General features: G+C 42.6%; 1 protein-coding gene across 2 annotated transcripts; it reads left to right on the top strand.

The window, feature by feature from the left end:
- Positions 1–4,782: 4,782 nt before the first annotated feature.
- LOC131573387 (ketosamine-3-kinase-like) lies at positions 4,783–15,345 on the top strand. 2 transcript variants are annotated; one of them, XM_058827313.1, is made up of 7 exons: positions 4,783–4,935; positions 7,699–7,850; positions 9,327–9,418; positions 9,891–9,973; positions 10,365–10,487; positions 11,157–11,293; positions 13,012–15,345. In XM_058827313.1, exons 1-7 carry the CDS (start codon positions 4,795–4,797, stop codon positions 13,046–13,048), a joined length of 765 nt encoding a protein of 254 aa, XP_058683296.1. In that variant the 5' UTR covers positions 4,783–4,794; the 3' UTR covers positions 13,049–15,345. The 2 variants fall into 2 exon arrangements, with proteins under 2 accessions (XP_058683296.1, XP_058683295.1); XM_058827312.1 differs by lacking the exon at positions 13,012–15,345 and having other exon boundaries at positions 11,157–11,825.
- Positions 15,346–22,088: the final 6,743 nt, after the last annotated feature.

Genomic DNA, 22,088 nt, shown 5'->3' on the forward strand with positions numbered 1-22,088 from the left:
ACGTCATCCCAGGACAAATTATTACTGATGTCCTTGCTGTGCATGGAAAGAAATGGCCAATGCAATTATTTTCTTTACAGACTACTTTAAAAAGAGAAAAATACAATTTGAAATTAAACTTTTTAAAAATGTCTGTGTTGAAGAATTATCAATATCCATAAACTTCAAGTTTTCATTTTTCTTCCATAGTTTGCACTATGTCTCCTGCTGGTGATGAGGACCACCAGGGTTCTCTGCCAGGGATCACCCTTTGGTATTTCCCATCAGCTTTTATGAAGTGACCACACACCACCCGTGCATTTTGGCAAGAGCAGGAACGAAGCCAGCCGAGACCTTTCATTTCTGCTTCAGCTACAGAAGGACCAGACCATGACTGAGCATTTTGAGAGTGGATACTAAAGAAGGGTCTGATGGCAAAACCTGCAAGTGCTCAGCTGGCCTTGGTGCCAGGGGAGTGGAAGTCCCTGGCAAATGCAGCTCTCCAGCCACAGAGATGAGGGACAAGCCCTGCTGGCTCTGATCCCTAAAGGTTCTTGTCCAGCACCACCACACAAGCCAGGGCTGACTTCAAAGCCAAATCCACCTCCAAAATCACCTCCTGTGGCACAAGTTCGTGTTCAGGGAAGTTCTGGGTCAGTGCATGACCAGAGTTCTGGGCCAGGGGTTGTACCTGTGCTGGACTAAACACGGGAGCTTTGGGTAGGGGAGGAATGACTGTCTGTCGGTGCCTGACACTGATTAGACTGTGGGGAGAAAGCTGAAGGCACACGGAAAAATGGGAATTTCCTGCAGCTACAGCATTCTCATTGTGGTAAATCTGATCTCTAGTGGAGCTTTCAGATAAACACCTTTCAAACTGCAGTGATCCTGTGGCTCTCTGCATTAGCAGTGTATATTTCCTTAATGTTTAAGGTATTTTTGGGCTTTCAGTGTTTTGTTTTTTCTTTTTTCCTCCTATTTCAATTTATAATATAGCCTTTTTTGATGTTAAGAATTAATCAGAACAGAATTGAAGACAAAGCAACACACCTAAATAATGGCGTAAGGCAAATACAGAAATATTTGCCTGGCCAGTTCTTGGTTTTGCCCAGAAGCATCATTCTGCCTTGCCAGTGTGTGCAAGATGCAGTTGAGGTGCAGATCCAAAGAGTGCCAGGGAATGCTCAGGCACCTCTTGGGATGGTCCAGCTCATCTCAGAGGTGGCTCAAGCCCTCAGCCACCCTCAGGGCCGGTCCCTGGACCCACGTGGCAAGCGGAGCTCTCTGTCCTTTGGGGAGGGGACTCCCACGGTCACATCCACATCATTTCTTTGCTCCTTGGTTCTTGTCCAGAGGCCTTGAGCTGTGCCCCTGGCAGCTGTGAGCTGCAGACACCGTAACCCTGCTGCTCTGTACAGTCCAACAGGGCACTGCATCCACAGCACTCATCCCACCAGCTCTCACTCCTGCCGAGGTGCCAAATCTCTGGGACTGCACCAAAGCCTCGAGCTCCTCTCATTTGTTCCTCACACTGAGCGCATGGGTGTAGAAACATTTCCGGTGTGGAACATGGTAGCCAACTGTCGCCCTGAAAACTCAGCTTCTGAGCTTGCTGACATAGTTTTCTAAAGACTTTCCCAGGACAGTAACTGTAAACATAGATACGTGTACATTCTTTCTGTTACACATCTTGTGATGGTGATCTCTCATGGCCAGTGCAGTGGGCAAGTGTTATCCTGACCATCCAATCCCTGCCCGTGGTCAGAAACCTATAAATTCTGGGAGGAAAAATAAACTTTCTTCTTCCTTTCACCACACCTCGACTTGTGTCCGTGTGATCTATTTAGCACCAGCGGCAACAGCCAACAGCTCCTGAAGCAGATGGAGGGATCCCATTTGTGCTGCTTTGTTCCATTTTTGGCACACCATGCCATTTCTTAGTATTGGCGAGCCAAGTTTGACCCTTTCCCCCATCCAAGGCAGTTTAAAGCTGTGTCAAAGAGCCCCACTGTTGACTCCCGAGCTGGAACTCTTTTTCCTCAGTGCAAGGTGCCTCCTGTCAGGTGCCAGTGGCTCAGGCAGGTGTTGAGTAGATCTTTCTGTGGTGAACAAAGCCCACATTTTCCCATTGACACCAACCGAATCTGCCTATTTCTATCGATACAATTTGGCTTTCTGGGAAGAGCTGAGGAGATCAGCACCTGGGCTCCTGATCCCCCTGCAGTCATCGCAGGGCCCTGAAGTGTCTTTTTATTTCCCGGTGACTTTTTGGTGGCTCGTTTGCGAGTGGCTCGTTGTGGACTGGAATTGTCCCGGCAGGTAAATGTGGCACTTGGGACATGGCTCAGTGGTGCCATTGGTCGTTTTGGATTAACGTTTAGAGCGATCTGACACTGACAGGGACTCGGGGCAAGCGCCCACTTGGGGACACGCACGGGCACCCACGGACACTCAGGGACAGCCAGAGACACGCAGGGACACTCAGACGCCAGTAGGAATTGCTGGCCTTTATTGGCATCGCCAGCCTCGCGCCGCGGCCGCGCTCTGCGCGCTCCTCGGGCCGTGCGAGGCCGAGCCCCGCGCTCGGCTCAGCGCCAGCGGCGGCGTCTGCGGCTGCTGCGGCGGCGGCGGCGGTACCGGGAGCGGCGGGAGGTCCGGCGCCTCCTGCGCACGCCCCGGCGGCGGAAGCGGCGGCGCCGGCTCCGGCTCCGGCTGCGGCTGCGGCTGCGGCTCCTGCGGGAGCGGTGTCGGTAGCGGGCCATGCCGCCGCAGGCGGGCGCGGCGCCGGAGTGCCCGCTTTTATAGCGCAGCGGGGCAGCGAGCGACCGCATCGGCCGTGAGGTCACAATGGCCCCGGGGGAGCCCCCGGTTACAGCGGAGCTCCGCGGAGCCCGTGTCGCCAGCGAGCTCACGGTCGCCACCTGGATATGCCGTGAGAGTATGCAAACTTCTTCCTCTGCAAACTTTTCCGATTTAGACACACACATTTCAAATCTTCAGTATCAGAATTCTTTAGATTCTTATGAACTTAGAGAGGTGTCGGCTGGCGTTTATTTAGTTTTTTTTTGCTAGATTGCTAATGTATTTGCGGGCTGAATTATTATTCCAAGTTCGCTGGTGCTGTGGCAGGGGACAAAGGAAAACCATGAGAAATTCCCACAGATGCTTAGACTCGGCGTGTGCTGACGGATTTTTACAAAAAGAAGCCAAAGAAGTTTTTCAGCCTTCAGACTCCACCTATTTGAGCTGTCTTTGGTGCTGCATTAAAGCGAAGAAGAAACACTAAACTCCTCAGAAATGTTTACCCGCCTTAATTTTATTTTTGCTTTTCTTTCTAGTGTAGCCCTGGCTTCTGTGAATGAAGAATGGATGCCAGTGTGAAAAACGGAGTAACTCTTCAGGATTTTAAAGAAGTTTAATATGGAATAAAATAAGAGACGAAAGTCCAGCGCTGGGGTGCTCCTTGCAAGCAGCCAAAGAAGACGCTGTAGATTTGAAACAATTTGCCTTTATAGTGTACCATTCATCAGGCTGATGCATATTTATGTTTTATTATTCAAACTTCTTTGGCAATTCTTGATATTCCAGGTTCTCTTCTTGTTTGATTTTTAACCTCTGACCTGCCTGCAGGATATTTTATAGGTAACATCTTCCCGTCTTCCTATCCTGTTATTTCATGCTCTGGATGCTTATACTTTAGTTCACAAACGTAAGGAAAATTAGTGGTTTTGCACCGTTCTTTAAGTTGTTTATATAGAGATATTTTTAGTCTCTATCTTTAACAGTTCACTAGTGGCTACGACACAATGTATTTATTACATTACCATTTATATAAGTGTATACTGACAGATTATACTATACAAAAGCAGGTAAAATTAAGTATAAATTGTACTGTATCAAAATACTTGTGATAGAAAAGGTTATATATAAATAAAAATTATGTATAAATGCGAAAGCAAATATTATATTGTCATCTCTAACACCAGTATCTGCACAACAATCTGTCTTGCATTAAGAGACTAATACAGAAATTTGGCAACAGCGAGCAGAGTCCTGGAACCCATTGTCTGCTTCAGCCAGGACACGTTTTTCAAGTGTACCTTATTTATTTAAAACTTTAGGTTAATGCCTGTAAGATTACGTATGTCATTACTGTACTATGGCTTATTTATTTAAGATGATGTAAGTTAGCATCAAACTTTAGTATTACAGAAATTTCAGCATTTTAAATACTCTGTTGTGGCCTATTATCATATTTGAAGCTGAGTTTTTTCTGGTCTTTTCCTTTCTTCAGGGCTTTATAAGAAATTTGTCAGTAGATCCTGGAGAGCCGGTACCCTTACTATGCAGCTGTGCAGATTTTAAGAAAAATACCGTAGGACAGTGGTCTCAGGCACATGGGATAGTGGGGACGTCCTGTGCAGGGCCACGAGTTGATGGTCCTCGTGGATCCCTTCCAACTCAACATATTATGTGATTTTGTAACTGGTTCAGTGATTAAGAGACGAATAAAACTGAACGTACGGGAGAATTGGCATAAGAGGAACGAGAGAATCTTTTGACAGCACCGGCCGGGTGCCTCAGCCGCCTCAGCCGCCTCAGCCGCCTCAGCCGCCTCAGCCGCCTCAGCCGCCTCAGCCGCCTCAGCCGCCTCAGCCGCCTCAGCCGCCTCAGCCGCCTCAGCCGCCTCAGCCGCCTCAGCCGCCTCAGCCGCCTCAGCCGCCTCAGCCCGCTCCGTTCCGCCCCTTCTCGGTCCGTCCCTTCCCTCTCTTGCCCGCCCCGTCCCGCCCCGTCCCCGCCCCGGCAGTCGCCGCCATGGAGGAGGCGCTGAAGGGAGCGCTCGGCACGGCGGTGCTGCGGCCCACCGGGCACACGGGGGGCGGCTGCATCAGCCAGGGCCGGAGCTACGACACGGACCAGGGCCGGGTGTTCGTGAAGAGCAACTCTCGGTCGGAGGTGTGGCGGGGTGGGGATCGGGGGTGCTGGGGGGCACAGGTGCCGCGATGGAAAGCAGCATTCCGGGCCTGGTGTGGCAGCAGGAGCAGGGCAGTGCCCGTCCCTGTGCTGCCACTGCTGAGGCCACACCTCGAGTGCCGTGTCCAGCTCTGGGCCCCTCAGCACAGGGAATGGAGGGGCTGCAGCGTGCCCAGAGAAGGGAACGGAGCTGGGCAGGGGCTAGAGCCCCAGGAGGGGCTGAGGGAGCTGGGAAAGGGGCTGAGCCTGGAGAAAAGGAGGCTCAGGGGGCCCTTCTGGCTCTGCACAAGTCCCTGGCAGGAGGGGACAGCTGGGGGGGTTCGGGCTCTGCTGCCAGGAACAGGGACAGGAGGAGAGGGAACGGCCTCAGGCTGGGCCAGGGGAGGCTCAGGGGGGACAGCAGCAGGAATTTCTTCCTGGAGAAGGTTGTTAAGCATTGGAAGGGGCTCCCCAGGTAGATGGTGGGGCCCCCATTCCTGGAGGTGCCCAAGGAACACCTGGACGTGGCACTCAGGGCTGTGGTGTGCGTGACAAGATGCAGGTGGGTCAAAGGTTGGACTCTTTCCAGCCTGACTGATTCTGTGGTGGCATGATGTGGTATCAGTGTTGTTGGTCCAGGATATGCAGTGCCATGATGTGCTGTTGTCATTTACAGAGGGTAGCAGTGCTGTAACAGTGTCTGCAAGTGCTGTGACAGTGGCTAAGGCAACCCAGTAGGTATAAAATTGTCTGCTGAGGGGATGTGTGCCTTCCATGGTTTTAGCTAATTAATTCTCTGCACACAAGAAAGAGCTTTTATCAGTAAGTGATATTTTTTCACAATTGTTCAAGCTTTTCTGCTTTATCCTTTCAATATCTGGAACACACTGTGGAAGGTAGATACCTAGATTTGGTAGAGATAAGTACAATTCAACTTATTTCTTCAGCATCCTTTGCAAAAACAGAGATCAGGTGGAATTTACTTTAAAGATACTTTGTTCTTGTGTTTATCACATAAAGAGCTTCAGTGGCAAACAGGAGTCAAACTTGTGTTTGCCCTTCATAGCAAGCAAATGTGTTTGAAAGTATGCATGCCGCTATATTTATTCCAGATTTCTCAACAATTTCTGATCGAGCTGGGGAGCTGATTGGCGGTGGTAACATGGAAGGACACAGGACGGTTGTCCTTCTTTACAGAGGAGAATTTGAAATGGTGTAGCCCTTCACTAATTCTGTATTTAGCTATACAATCTAACTAGCTGCAAAATCAGGCTTGGGGGGGGGGCAAAAAAGATCTGGATAGATTTTCTATTCAGCAGTTTCATTTTGTATGCTTTTGCTTGTGTGTGGATCCGGAGCACTGATCAAAGCAAACTTTGTTGAAGTAAATGCTGTGCTGTGTGAGCAGCAGCTGCTGTGCATCAGCAGTTCTTATTCTGTTTGAGCAGCTGGCTTTAGCCAAATGTGATGCTTTAGACAGAGACCCAGAATTTCCTGGTTTCCTGTGGACACGGCTAACTCATGCCTCAGTAGCGCAGCAGTTCTTCACTCATGAGGCAGAAGGAGAGCCAGAGATGATGGAGGGATGGAGCACCATAAGGAGAGGTTGGGAGAGCTGGGCTTGCTCAGCCTGTAGAAGAGAAGGCTCTGTAGAGACACAGTTTCACCTTGCAGCGTCTGAAGGGAGCCCACAGGAAAGATGGGGAAACACTTTTTATAAGGACCTGGAGTGACAGGGAAAGGAGGGATGGCTTCAAACTGACAGAGGGTAGGTTTAGGTTAAATATTAGGAGGAAATTCCTGACTCTGAGAGTGGTGAGGCCGTGGCACAGGGTGCCCAGAGGAGCTGTGGCTGCCTCTGGATCCCTGAAAGTGTCCAAGGCCAGGCTGGATAGGGCTTGGAGCACCCTGGGATAGTGTCTCTGCCCATGGCAGGGGGAGGGACAAGGCAGTGTTTATGGATGTCTTAAGGTCCCTTCCAGCACAAACATTCTGTGTTTGCCTCTAGGCTTTGGAATTTTTAATTGAAGTCTGCTCAAATTGTCCTGTGACTCCGTTGTGTGGATTATTACTGAAGGGCTAGCATTCTCTTTCTATTTTATTCATTCTGCTTCTCTGCTTTTACCAGATATGTTAAATTTCCCACATGCTCTTTCTACAACCCCTGCCTGATTCTTGTAAAGAAGCATTTCTCCATTCATCCATGTGATGAGTGTGACTGATGTCAGAGGAGGAGCTCAGGAGACTAGATTTTCCTTGGTGTGGGTAACAGGTGCAGAAATAGGCCCCAAATTCAGAATGTCTTCCAAGCAAATGCGGTTTGTAGTGGCTTGGGTTGTGCAAGTGTGATAAGGGGCATTTGGCTCCAACAGCTGATTCCACCCACGCCCTTCCCCCATGAGGTAAAAGAAAACAACATGGAAAACCATTCTGGAAAACCAGTCTGATGGGGCACAGCTGAAGGAGCTCATACTCTATCTGTAAGCAGTTTGCACTCCTTCAGTTGCAAACAGACTTTCTAAATTATGGAGAATCCTAGAACCTAAGTAATTTTCACTCACTTGTTTTTATGAAGTGAAATTTCTGTAATTGTAAAACTACTGTCAAGTCTGACAGGGTGGTTCTGCCTGTACCTTGTGTGTGAATAAACATTTCCTCCAACCTTTCTGTGTAAGTTTTATGAAATCAATTGACTTTGTGGAAGTGCTTTGTTTACCTCTGACTGATGGCTTGTAGACACTAACGCTTTCCCTTAATATCTGGCAGGCCAGAAGAATGTTTGAGGGAGAAATGGCAAGCCTGGAAGCCATCCTGAAAACACAGACGATAAAAGTGCCTAAACCCATCAAAGTTGTAGACCTGCCCGGGGGCAGTTCTGCATTTGTGATGGAACATTTGGAAATGGGAGGCTTAAACAGGTAAAACAGGGTTATCTTTGCCTCCTTTAACAAGAAATTTTGGCTGTTACGATAGTCCAATCACTTGTTTTCACAGGGGAACATTGTTTCATTTCTTTCTAACGCAAGCCAAGACAAATATGGGAAATCACACTGTGTACAGCTGTATCAAATACTTCATAATGCCTCACCTAGCAAATTGATCATACATCCCAAAGTGAGCCTGGGATTTGGTTAGTTTGGGTTTTTTTAGCTTAGGTAATTAGTGGTTGTTACAGCAAGGTTTCTTTTCACAGAAAGGAAAATGACCAGCCTGATCCCATGTTTTGTGTACTTGCCCTCTATATAAGAACCACTACTTTCTTGCTGGGCATGATTCTGCAGAGGCACTTCCCCAGATCAATAAATCTTGATTTCAGTATTTTCAGCATTTTCAGCATTTGGAGTTTTCCTTCCTAATTTGCCCTAAACTAGGACAAGCTCTTACCTTCATTTTGATAGTTTCAAACTTTTGACCCTTCTCTGTGATGAGCACTTAATCTGATGAATTCATCTGTCTGCTTCCATTAGGGAGGTGATTGTGACCAATTTCTCATCTCTCTCCCTTGGGACTTCTGCATCCAGTTTAAAGTCTTGTCCCTCATCCTGCTTGTTGGCAGAAATTCTAACTCATGAGGAGCCCTCAATGAGTCCCAAGAGAAAGGGCAGAGATGTTGCTGTTCTGGGCTCAAAAATGGTACCTTTGGCATGCAGATTTCCTGTGCTAACTGGAACAGATTGAAGAAAAAATTTGCCTTGAATGACAGTGCCTTGAGAACAGGGAAAGTTGAGAAAGGTCAAAGGCAGTAAAAGGAACATAATTTTGTTAACATGGGAGGTGACTGGTTGTAAAATCTGTTTGTAATTACTACAGTGCTCTTCTGAACCGTGTAGAGGATGAGGCTTTATTAGATAATAAACTAGTTCCCTGTGACTCTCATCATCTAGGCATATTAGAGAACAGCAGCTGGAAGCAGCAGTAGAAAGAAAAGGATCAGCCTTATTTGGTTCTATTTGCCAAATACAGTTTACCAGAGTTAAAAAAACAAAAAAGGCATAATATACTATGCATGCTTTCTTACACATCTTACTGAGAGTCCTTACAGAAGTGATATCACACAGAAATTAGGATTGATAGTTTCTCAATTATATTATATATATTATATATATATATAATATATATATTATTTCATAAATTATTAGTAAATTCATGCTTGCTGCTCACTTTCACATTCAGTAGCGGTGTCAGAAACAGCCAAGTAAGTACATTTTCTGTTAATATGCAGTCTTGATAGGAAGACAAAGTGTTTTTAACTGGGATACACTGAAAAATTATTTTGTTAGAGGTGTAGAACTGCTTTTACTTACTTGATAAATCTGTTCAAGTAACTCCTGGAATATCAAGACCTGATTCTGTTCATGTGTCAGTGGTACTCAGATTGCTTTTTTATTTCTTAGACATTCAGCACTGCTTGGAACTCAGCTGGCTGATCTTCACCTTCATAACCAGAAACTTGGAGAGAAGCTGAAGAAAGAAGGGAACACAGTTGGTAGAGTACACAGCTGTTTGCAAATTTAACCCAGTTGATGATAATCTACAAAGCAGTTAAAATGACTTTTGCTACTTCAGGACGAGTTCATCTTCCCCTGAAAACAGAATGAGAATAGGTTTGGATGAAACAAACCTGGGGAGGGTTTATTTTTGATTTTGTTTGCATTGTTTGGGTCTGTGTAAGCAAAACACTTATATTTTTTGGAGCCCAAACCACAGTTTCTACAAGGACATGGTATCAGAAGGGATAAAGAACCTTAAAATACAATTTTGAAGAGTAGAATAAGTCTCCTTTACGTTGAAATTTAAATTTAAAAAACAACCACATTGTAACCATAAAAAGAACATTAATTTTTTTTTATTCTCAGTAGAAGCAGCATTGTACTCTTTTTTAGTTTTAAAGGTTCATTTGTGTCAGGGATGCTCAGTATTTTGTCACTGTTGTCGAATTTTTGTCTTTGGTTTGGAAGGTAAAGGTCCAGGGCAAACAGAAGTCCAGTTTGTGGATCAGTTTGGCTTTCATACAGTTACCTGCTGCGGTTATCTTCCACAGGTAGGTTGTACTTCATCAGACAAATTTATCTTGTTTTCCCTTCAGTGACCCAGAGGATCAAAAATTAGCATCATGGAAATAAATGAATTTTTGTGGAGCCATGAAAATAAACAAAACATGGTTCAGCCTGCTAAGGAAGGTGGTGCTTTGAACAGCACTCATAACTGCTTTGGACACTGATAACTCTTCAGTTTCTTGGACTTTAATCACTGAGAGAAAATTATTGCCCTACTTTAATGTTTTAAGATAACATTCGATTAAATTATAGCATTTACTGTCCTGGATAGTAGCAGCACAAAAGCTGTGTGATCCTTAAAAGGCTTATTTGAAGAAGAAGAAAATCTGCCTTCTGTGTGCTGTAGAGCTGACATCTGCAGTGCTGTTCCTTCAGGTGAACGACTGGCAGAGTGACTGGGTGACCTTCTTTGCCAGACAGAGGATCCAGCCCCAGATGGACATGGTCGAAAAGAAATCAGGTGACAGAGAAGCAAGAGAACTTTGGGCACAGCTTCAGGTAGGAGCAATTCCCTCAGTTCTCATTATTGGCAGAGCTGGGTATACTTCAATTTTTTTTTCTTAAACCAAAGTTCAAGTTTGTTGGTTTGCACCAGGTACAGTTGATAAGAGACTCCAGTTTTTAAGGATTAAAATGCCCTTTATTCTAAGGTAAAGTGTCATTTGCCACATCACCCTATGCTAACATTCCAGAGTGAATTCCAAACTGCCAGATACTGCCTTGCCTTACCGTTTGGGAAATACTGGATGGAGCTCATATTCTCATTCCCTGTAACACGTTCATGAGGAGAAGTGTACACAAGTAGTTCTGTCCTGCACGTTGTCTGTTTGTTCACTGTTTGCACCTGATTAAGTGACTGCACTCTTGGTTGGCTCCTTGGGTCCTGCTTTTTGGAAATTTGATGAGCTTTCTAATGATGAAGGGTTGGTGGTCTCTATTACTAACCCTGGTCAATATCTGAGTTTCAGGCATTGTATTTTCCTGCTAGGAAAGATTTAGATTACTGTTCTGCTGCTGCCTTTTATGAAAAACAAGTGTCCTCTGGATGTACTCAGCATCTCTGTTGACCAGGTCTTAGGGTGTTTCAAATGATGGGTTTCAAGACACTGCAAGTATGCAGATAAACCTCTACATTAATTTACATGTCTTACTTTTCTCCCCCTGCAGCTGAAGATACCCAGTTTGTTCTGTGGTGTGGAAATTGTTCCTGCTCTCCTGCATGGGGATCTCTGGGGAGGAAATGTAGCTGAGGATGACTCTGGTCCGATTATCTTCGATCCGGCTTCTTTCTACGGCCATTCAGAGTACGAGCTTGCAATAGCTGGGATGTTTGGTGGCTTCAGCAGTTCTTTTTATTCTGCTTACCACAGTAAAATCCCCAAAGCCACAGGGTTTGAGAAACGCCTGAAGCTTTATCAGCTGTTCCACTACATGAACCACTGGAACCATTTTGGTTCAGGGTACAGAGGGTCTTCTTTAAACATTATGAGAAACCTTGTAAAATAAGTTGCTGCTTAAGCCAAATACTTCCCGTGTTGTGTGGAGAGCCCCATACTTGGTGGTGCAGCTGCAGGAGTAGTAATGTTAAAAACAATCTGCGAGACCCCTGACCGTGTGAAAGACCTAGAACCAGTGACACCTGCTGAATGCCAAGTGTAAAATAGTCATCCCTTTTTAGGATAGCTGGGGATAACTCCGTGAGGGGAGAAAACTAAGGAAGGAGTTTATTAATTTGCACCGTGAATAAAGGTCTCAGTGTCCAGGAAGCACGTGAGACTGTGCAGGGTAGTACAAATAAAGCATCGAGGAGATGCCTAAAAGAAGCTGCTCGCTGCATTTTGCTGTGTCTTCCTCCCTCTTTCAGCTCTTCATGTCCAGTTGTGTGCATGAGAGCAATGTCAACAGCAGAGCTTGAAAGTCAACAGGAAAATTATGTAACAGGAACTTTGAGAAGGGATTTGGACTTGCTATTAATTTTCACAGAATCAGAGTGGGTGAGATTGTGGGGGGGTGGGAATCACAGAATGTCATCTAGTCCAACCTCCCTGCCTAAGCAGATTACTCAGGATTGGGTCCAGAGGCTTTTAAAGACCTCCAGGATTTTGCTGATTGATTCCATTGGATGCAGACTGTTGGTGCCTCCTGGAATGCTTGTAGGCTGTTTGGTGCTTTCTGGTCAGTGGGCACTTATCCACAGCAATTTTGCTTCCAGCAGAACTAGTTCTCTTCCTTTTTTGGATTATGCTTTTGTCCAGCATGCCATTGGAGAACTTTCTGGTTAAGACACTTTTCATGTACACACCTTGTGGAGGTGTATTCTCTAATAAAACCTGTACATGCTTCACATGCATGACTGAAGTCACTCAAAATCCACCTAATCATGAAACTACATCAGCTGGAACTTTGTGATTTCCACACCCTCAAAGAAAACAATAAAAATACAGCGTAAAATGGGAAGGAGGTCAGGGAAGACTCCTCCTGGGATGGTTTACAGGCTGTAACCATCTGCTTCTCCACAGGAATGCCTGTTAGGTAATTTTATTCCAAGGGGATACTACTGCTTGTGGTTTCTGATACCAGTGTGTTTATCAACAATAGTTTATCAACCTTATTCTGGCACAAGGATCAGTAAACCACAAATGTGCCCAGTGTCAAGGCTGCACCATTTCTGTATCTGTGCTCATGAGAGGTCTAATGCAGATTTAACAGTGCTGCACTGTTCATTCTAAAATATTCAGTGTGAAGGTCTTCCAGGGCCTCAGACACACTGGAAAGGGGAAGATGTAGACATCTCTGGACAACCTGGAAAACAAGGAGGTCTTCCTTTCCTAAACTCTCACATGACAGTCCCCACTAAATGCCTGCAGCAGCTGTTGTGCTAAGAGAGGTGAAAGGGAAGGAAGTTAACATGTAACTCACGGTGCAGCATGTCAGCCCTGTCAGAATTCATTGTGATTGTTCCACAGACTGTGGCTTTTGCCTGCAAGGAGTTAATACTGAAATTGTTCTGTTTTTGATGTAGGCTGGTACTGGTGCTTCTGTGCAAGCCTGCCAGGTAGGTGAGAGAGATGCATGATACCTAACGTGCACTTTGAGTGTTGAGGAATTACTTTTATTAACTAGAACTGCTTTGCAATGGGTATTGGCAGATTACTGAGGGTTTTGTAGTTGCTAGTTTGCCAGTTATTGACACAAATTGGAAACAAGTTTGGAGAAGACTGGTATTTGCTACAACTTTACTTAATTCTACTACTTTTCTCACTGGCTGTTGGACTTTTGCTGCAAAAAATCTGCTTGGTTAATAGATTTTTCTTTTACCGTGTTGCCTGAATAAAAGGTTTCCCAGTTTACTATTGTTGTCACTGTTTTCTAAATTAAAATATTACATCTTGGTTTATTCCTGGGGAATTACTTTCTTTGACCTGTTAAAGATCCTTAGTTTATTAGATAAATTATGCTCATTGGAGGTGTTTCTGTGTATGGTCATGGGTTGGTTTGGAGAAGTGTGTCACTGAAAAAAATCTACATGTTCCTTACAGTGCAAGTCAAGATGTTAATTTTCCTAAAAATGCATAAATAGTCTTCATTATTAGCAGGGGAAGATGAATATGAAAGTGGATTTTCTGTCAGTTGTAGTTGTGAGATCAAGTTACTGATAAACAGCAAGTGTTCAGAGATGACCTTTTCCTAGTAGAACTGAATCAAAATATTTTTGTGATTGAAGAAAAGTTGTATTTAATCAAGTTATGCAGATAGTAACAATTGTATTGAGAGTTTTAATGTAAGGGTATTATGGTCAATTTTTCAAACCTGTTTTTTTGCTGTCAGTAGGATCAGAAGGGGTGTAGAGAGGCAGACAAATGGAATGTAATGGGAATCTCTCCTTTATCATGGATCCCTTGGCTCTGAGCCCCTCTCGGGCTGCAGCCGCCTGCAAAAACTGCCTGCAGATACAAGTGTTACACTCCAGTGCTGGTTTTCCTCCTGCTTCTCCTCCTCAGCGCTGTTCCAAAATAGATCTGGTGATTAAAACTGCTGCTGGGCTCTTCTGGCAGAAGTCAGAGCAGGTGGGAAGTGCTACAGAATTAGAATGTGACAAAAATCTTTAGGGGGGGAAAAGGTATTTCTGGTAACTGCGCCACACCACAGTGACAAAGGCTTTATTGTTTTTTCTTGGTAAATATTCAGTTACTTCTAATTTGTTTTTATTTGAAGTTTTATTTGTTTGAGCATTTGTTTTGGTTTTCCCTTAACAATTAAACAGAAAAATTAATTAGTATTGCTTTCATTATGCAGATACAAGGTTTTCTATTTCTTGTCATTATTTTTTTGCCAAAACAAAACACTTTATTCCTTTCCCCACGTGCTCCACTGCAACCCAGGGTATGATTCTTCCAGCAGCAGGAGAGCCACCTAACCAAGAATGTTATCTTTATAGAGGCATTGGTAAAACAAGTATTACAGGATCTGGGTTATAATAGTGTGTATTAAAGGCTCAAAACTTTATACCTGAGAGTGCCAGTGCATTCTGCAAGTACATCATATTGGTTGATCTTGTTTTTAAATTCAGCATCATTGCAAAAATGGGTTTTGAATTTTCTTCCTCCTTTGCCTCTTCAGAGAAATCCCCTGCACAACAAACACGCAGGGATTCATTTACAGCTCAATTCTGTGGAAAGTTGCTGTCCTAATCTTCACCGGTACCACTGATACAATGTAATTTAGAGGCAGTGGTTCTGAATAGAAACACAAAATACAATCTCCCAGCCAAACTCACAGGAACGAGAATGAGGTTTATTGGTTTCCAGAAAAACACTTGGTTTGCATAGAAGGATCTTTTATATAAAAGATGAATTAGCACAATCCTTTCAGTTCTTTACATGTCTCTTGTTCCACTGGAGCGTTAATAAATTATTCCCAGAAACTGTCTGTATCCAAGCTTGAAATAATGTGCATATTTTCTCCAAGTTGTTTGGTGTAAATATTTCCCTCCCCCTTTTGCAGTCAGTGCCTCAGAGCAGACCTTTTCTGCTTGGTCAGTTGTTGCTTTATCTTCTGTTCCACCAGCTCCTACAAACAAACAAATCAGAACTTTTTGAGATGATTTAGCACTAAGGACACACAGCCAGTACTTTTTCAGGACCAACATGAACATTCAGGATGTTCATCTTGACTGTAGAAATGATGAAAAGGGTTGTTTCCTTGTAAGAAAATAATAGAAAAGGAAGATTCTATGCTTTGGACCAGGTCTGCATGGAGTGCTGTGTTTGTGTTTAATGTTACACCCTCAGGACTCAGAGCACCTAGAGAGGTGTGGGGTTATCTCTGCTATTGTCTTCTGATAGTCTAAACTCTAATAAACAGCATTTAAAATCCTACTTTCTAGTTCAAATGTGTTTCTTACAGGGGTGACAAAGGACCAGCAGCTCTTGGTGTAAAACACATGCCTTCCACAAAAATGTAAAAGCTCGTAATATGGTAAAACATTTCAGGTCCAGCAGTAATTCTTTGGTTTGTGCCTATTGTAGAAAAACTGGTTTTTCTACAGTTAAAATTGCAAAAATATGAGTGGTTCTATCAGAAAACAAGAACTCCTTAATACGAGTGTGGCTGAGATAGATGGGCAGTCATCTGTTTCATCATGGTGGAGTCATACCTTGTTGGAAATGTGCTAGAAGAAATCTTTGACATGTAATCGAATGTAAATTCATCAAAATCTATCGCTCAGCCAGAATACTTGCTGGAAAGACTCACTGGTCTCTCCACCATCACAACTTAAATGTGAGCAAATACTGAAAATGCTTCAGACTGAGCAAATGGACAGTTTGTTATTTACATGGTTGACCATTCCCCTCGTTTCCTTTGAGTTACACGAAAGTATGTAAAGATTTGTACAAGTACAGAATGATGCCTTGCTTCATTTGAAATAGCTGATTCTTCACAATTCATGATGCTTTCTTTATCTGGCATAGTCTGCAAGTTGTGGCTGCACCTATTGCCAGTCCTGCCATTGTTTATAGCAACAAAGCCTGCAAGCCTTTGTTTTTGTGATTAACTTAATAATCTTTTTATGTTTTGATATGTTTTCTCCACTGACAGAGAGTTGCAAGAAGATAAATTCTTGCAGCAGTATCAGCTCTAATCAGCCCAGTGGTTCTTACAGAAATGTCACTATTTTCCATTTTTAGTTCTGTAATTATTTTCCCATGTTACAAATAGCCTGTTATACATATTTTTACTTGAGCTCTTAACACTCAAAAAGTAAAGGCTCAGCAATGGGCAGAAAGATCATTTTACTCAGCCTAAAATCATGTAAGTGGAAGCACTGTGCAAGGTAAATTAGTGAAGAGCAAAGTTTTTTATGCAGATGGATTGCTTGAAAGCTTTTCTTCTAAGTGCTTTTGTATTTCTTTTAGAACAGAAAATTAGGTACGGACATGCCATTTACATATTGTTGTGTATTTAAAATACCTTAAAAAAAAATTAAAAAAAAGAATCCAGACATGAGAGAGTAAAGCAGCCAACTATTCCTTGAGTATCGGAGCCACACCTTGAGTAAGACAAGTCTGATTCACAGAGTAACAACTGTGAATGTGTCAGAGGTGGCTGCACCACGTCCTGCACAGCCTGGGGATGAACAAAAATGCATTAAAAGTTCTGCTGGAAATGTCCTGATTCACATGGTGCAGAAAGACAAATTCAGACTGCCACAGGGAGCACTGCTGAAGGTGAGTTCATAGAAATCTCTAAGAGAGATTTCTCGCCTTTTCCAGGAGGGAAAGGCCAAATGAAACCTGGGCTCAAGCACATCCACATTCCATGGATTTTCAGAGCATGTGGTAATTTACAGCTGGAACAACACTGCGTGTCAGTCTGGTGTGAAATAATCTGTGAGGAAGTTACCACCAAAATAGTCAAAATTATCAGAGAAGTGGCTCAACATGCACATATCTCTCTGATCTGATTTTTGAATTCTTTTATGCTCCTATGTCTGCAAAATGCTCTAAGACTGGTGTCCCACTCATATTTTGCAGTTAGAGAAGTATTAAATTAATAAAAATAGTTGAAAATGCCACAAATTATCAGTGATAGCTACCAGTGAAAAAACATTTAGGAGAGGGCATCATCAAGCAAAGGCATTTGATATTTGCAGTGCACTCACACAGCAGTTTGAATATCAGATGGATATTTGTGTTTGACAGGTCTCCAGTGCACTTGATTTTCTGGGGCTTGGATTGGTTTTGGACACTTAAAAGGCTTCATGTGCACAAAACTGGGCAAGCAACAAGTTCCATGCCTAAATTAGGGAGAAACCATGCCAGGTGTGCTTTAACTAATCCACCTGCTGCTTGCATTGCACGCCACACCACAGAAGTACCCCAAAACACACAGGTACAGTGCAAGTTGCATTTATTCAGGCTCTCCATATCTCTGCTTTGATGTGGGACTTTATTTTCCACACAGAAATTGTGGAGGTTCCCCACTGCATTCCCTGCAGAGGGGGTTCATCCACCTGCCACCCCCTATTTTAAACTCATTTTAGTCTTTTCCTCAGACCTCTTCTTCCATTGCAAGTGCAGCTACTTCTCAGATCAAATTTAATCAGAAGAGGGCAGTATTTCATTTATTCTGACAATTTATTTTTTTTTTGTGGGGCCCTCAGAACGTTCTCTCTTTAGCTTCCAGAGCATGCTATAATCAGTTTTACATGTCATGAACACATTTTCCCTTGAGCTTACTAAAAATAATAACTTCAACCACATCACCTTGGAAAAAGATAATATCCTGGAGGATTTTTACTGGGTTCTGGGGGAACTTTACAAGTCCACTTTCTATGTGCACTTATGCCTGAAGTGGCATAATTTTCTGTAATTGCATAGAAATTCAACTCATTTACAAACCTTCCATCTTTAGGGCTGTAAAATCTGTAGAGATAAGAGAGATAAGAGTTTAATTTGGAAAAGCTGTAGTGCTGTGCTTCTTTTTTTTCCCCTCACTGTTGCTTCTCCCTTTCTTCCCTTCATCTAAAGGGAAAAGCTTCCCTTAAAGTCTGTCATTAGTGATAATTTATCACCTTTTCTGAAGGAAGGAGCCCTTGGGAAAGGAAAATAAAGCAGGTAGAAGAGCCTTGGAGTAACTATTTCACAGAGCAAGTTTAAGTGGAAGGTGTAGGGGAGGTTTACCCCAAATCTGCTGTTCTGGTTTGTAAAGGGCTTCGTGAAACAGACATTTCATAGGGGAACATGTTGGGGGAGTTACCAAAAGGAGGGAATTTGACTTGCTAAGATGGAAGTGTTGTTAATGAACTAAATCAACACGGGGCACTTGGGGTATAAAAAGATGCTAATTTTTTGAATATAGTGAAACTCTCTGAGCTGGGAGAAACAGATGATTTGCTTCATGAATGGGACAAAGTGGCCAAGCTTTGGGAAGAGGTATCACAACTGCTGAGAGATTAATAAGCATCTTACACTAAGATTACTCAAGAAATCTTTCTGTCACTTTCCAAAGCATTTGGGAGCATCCATCTCTACAAGGATTTTCATTGAAGTACTGAATAATAAAATCTAGAGAGATTTCATATTTATTATTCTGGCTTCTGATGACATTTTTAAGGGAAATCAAAATACTGAAGTACATAATTCTGCCCCAAGGAGAAAAGGACGTGGTGATGCAGAGGGGGGGAGAGACTGAGCTCTGATAATGTCTGGTGTGATGGCTGGGGATGAGGGGTTAAATTTTGTCATTAGATTTTCCTTTATCAAAAGAGAAGTTCTCCTCATTGCTTTTTTTCCCCCCCTCTTTGATTCTGCAGTCTCTGTGCTTATAAGTGCTCTAACATCACCCACTTTTCATTTTGCCATTGTTGATTTTTCTCAGGATGTATTTCAACCTATTTTTATCTGTGCTCTACAGAAAGGATATTCAGAGAAATCAGGGGAAACTCTTTCACCTCAAGTATCGTGTCAAGAAACAAATAGTGAGGAAGAGCTACAAAAGGCACATCGAGGTGCAGAGACAATTAATTACTTCACTGTGATCTCCAGAGGAGATATTCACCTCATATTCAGATTGCTGACCCTATATATACTTCAGTAAGTGAGCCCAAAAAAATGAGGGTGCTTAACAGCTCCTAAAAGATGCCCACCTGTAATTTCTGAGGTGGTATTTTGAAGTAAAGAGATGCACACAGATCTTTGTATCGATATATTCTATATCTGTGCATTGAAAAAATGTCACTTTTGCTTTGTGATCACTTTCAGAACTCTGCAGCTCCTGTTGCATGCACATGTTCAAGGTGTGTTTAAAGTTTTTGCTTACTGTGTCCAACAGTTACCTAAGGGTAGTTTCTAGAAGAAGGAAACCAACATGACACAAAAAAAATAAATTAAGCAAGGAAAAAAACCCTTCCAATTTCTCTTGTTTCCAGGGAGTCCAAAGTGAGCAGTAACAAAGACAGCACAAAACCCACAACAAAAGAATTGCAGAAATGTGACCCCCATCTACAGCAGATGTTCCAGATGAGCTTTGATTAATTTGTATCCTTTACCAATTTCTTTGCCTCAAATCAAGGCCTGCAAATGGGACAAGTGTCTCTCACACATGTCTTGTTAACCACTCCACAGCAAGAAAAATAATCTCCCAGACGTCACAGCCTTAGGCAGATGCAGTGAATCTCACTGTCCTTGAATCAAGATGCCCAAAGTCTAAAGTGTCTTTAATTGATGATTAGAGTCCTCCTAATAAACTCGGACATGGGTTTATGGGATTCTTTCAAGATACAGCATTTTAGAAACTGGAAAAAATAGGTGCTGGTGTCCCTAGGGCAAAGACTGTAAAATATAATCCCTAACTGCAGAGCCATTACTGTAACTTCCCACTGACTCAGAGCCACACAGGAACTGGCATGCTCATAAACAAAGCCATTTTTACAGCCCCTTCTCTGACTGTAACAATAATAGAAGATCAACTGTATAAAAAAGCAGTGGGGCATTAATTTTTCACTGATGTGAAAACGAACTGAAATATTCCTGATATAAATACACACGTGTAAAGTAAACAGATGGACTAACAGACCCCCCAGCAGCATATTCCTAATTTTTATACAAGAATGTATACACATGTGCATTAAGCACATTAGAGTGCTGTAAGGAATATCTTGGGGATGGGAAAAAACCCCAATCTTTCTTGATAATAAACTTTATTTCAAAGAGGGATTGCAGCATTGGGTTTATTGTTTTTGTTTGACTAATGATTAGTTTAAAAGGTCTAAGTTTTAACAAAAAAATCAGTAACTACTTTATACTGTCACCATTACAAGGCTGTTTAACCTAATTTTCCAACAAAGTCTAGCCATGAAAGAGAAATATTTGGCTCAGTTGAGCTGTAATGAATGCAGAGATGGAGAAAGAATAAGTACAAATACACTGGTAGCTTAACACTTAGTTAATTTTGGAGACAGATAAAGCTTGGAGTGAAGCTGAAAACCACAGAGAAAATTTTGGCTTTTCTAAATTATTTTTGTCTGCTTTTCTTACTATTGCTGTCTGGTAGTAATTTTCAGTCTTGCTCCCTGCTGTGTAAACACACATCAGGTGTATGGGACCCCAACTGACAGCTCTTGTAATCACTGACATAGAATTATCAATACACAAATTTAGTCTTTTTCTGCTTCATGCTTTCTTGAAAATACAGACTTTGAAAACAAAAGATTAAAAAGTGCTAGATTTGTCTCCTGCCATAGCAAAAAAAATATTTAAAATTTAAATTTTTTTAATTTTTAATTTTAAATTTGATTTAAAAATTGATTCCTTTTAACATTAAAATTAATCATCAGTTGATGAAGTGAGTCCTGTACGAGCATTACCCGGTTTTGAGTGGTTTTTTGAGCCTCACAGGGGGGTAGCATTTGCTCTGTATCATTCCATATTTCACCTGCTCTCACATTAGCCTCCTGTAGATTCAGCTGCTCCTTTTTTACTTTATATTTAAGATTAGTCCCATAGTCAGACAATATTGCATTACTCAGAAAAGCACCTTATGTTTGAGAGGTCCCATTAGAAATCATAAAATAAAATCAGATTTTTTTGAAGGATAACCCTGTGATGCCAACCAGTGTAAACACAAATCCAGATGTTTGGACAAGCTAAAATGAAGAAAAAGCTCTCTGGTCTTCATTTACATTTTAAAGCAAATATTTTACTGAGAGAAAGTGAAGAATGTTGACATTCCACCACTTAGACCCTAGGCAAAGCAATGTTCTCAATGCCAAAATGTCAACATTTGTTGCAGTTTCCTTCACATTTACATGCTAGAAACACATCTGGCATATTTCTTTCTCTTTTCCCCCCTTTTTTTCTCCCCCACTTTCTGCTGTACATAGGAAAATGGGAAGGCAAGATAATTGCAATTTCTCCCAGCCAGCCATCTGCACTCAGCTGTTTTGAAAAAAGAAAAATCCCAAACAAAACAACCCAAAAAGCCATCTCAGATGCACAGAGATCCATATTTATTATCTGTCACCTATAATCCTTACATCCCTTTTAGAATATACATTTACTTATTCTAACTTTCATTCTTTATTAGGGTTTGTAACTCTTAAGAGAACCTGTAATTGTTATAGATTACAGGCAAAATTTATTTTATCTGTCTCTGTTTTTATCTGCCAGGTGAGTTTATTTCATGGCTGGACTGCACCCTCCAAAGCTCTCAGGGAAACACTTTGATTTTGGCCCAATTCCTCATCCAGCTCACAAAAAACAACCATTCCCCTTTTCCAGACACATCCAGTAGCAAATTAAGACCCTTTTCTCCACACACATCTTTTCTCTCTCGCTCTGATTCTGCACCTGTGAACTGGAAAGATTTTGTCACTGATTCTTCCTCCTGGTCAGGAGGGGAAAAAAATAAAATTTCAGCTTCAGGAGCCGTACAAGGCTTGGTGTCCTTGTCCAGCTTTTCATTATGAATTTATTAGCTTTGTCTATATTGCCCCTCAAAATTTGACTGCCTGAAGAACCACTTAATAATATCTGTGTTCCTGATATTTCATTCCTCATAAGTAGAAAACATCCCAAAGAATCCACAATTGTATAGATA

Source organism: Poecile atricapillus, chromosome Z (assembly GCF_030490865.1).
Source record: "Poecile atricapillus isolate bPoeAtr1 chromosome Z, bPoeAtr1.hap1, whole genome shotgun sequence".
In the NCBI taxonomy this organism is placed as follows: Eukaryota; Metazoa; Chordata; class Aves; order Passeriformes; family Paridae; genus Poecile; species Poecile atricapillus.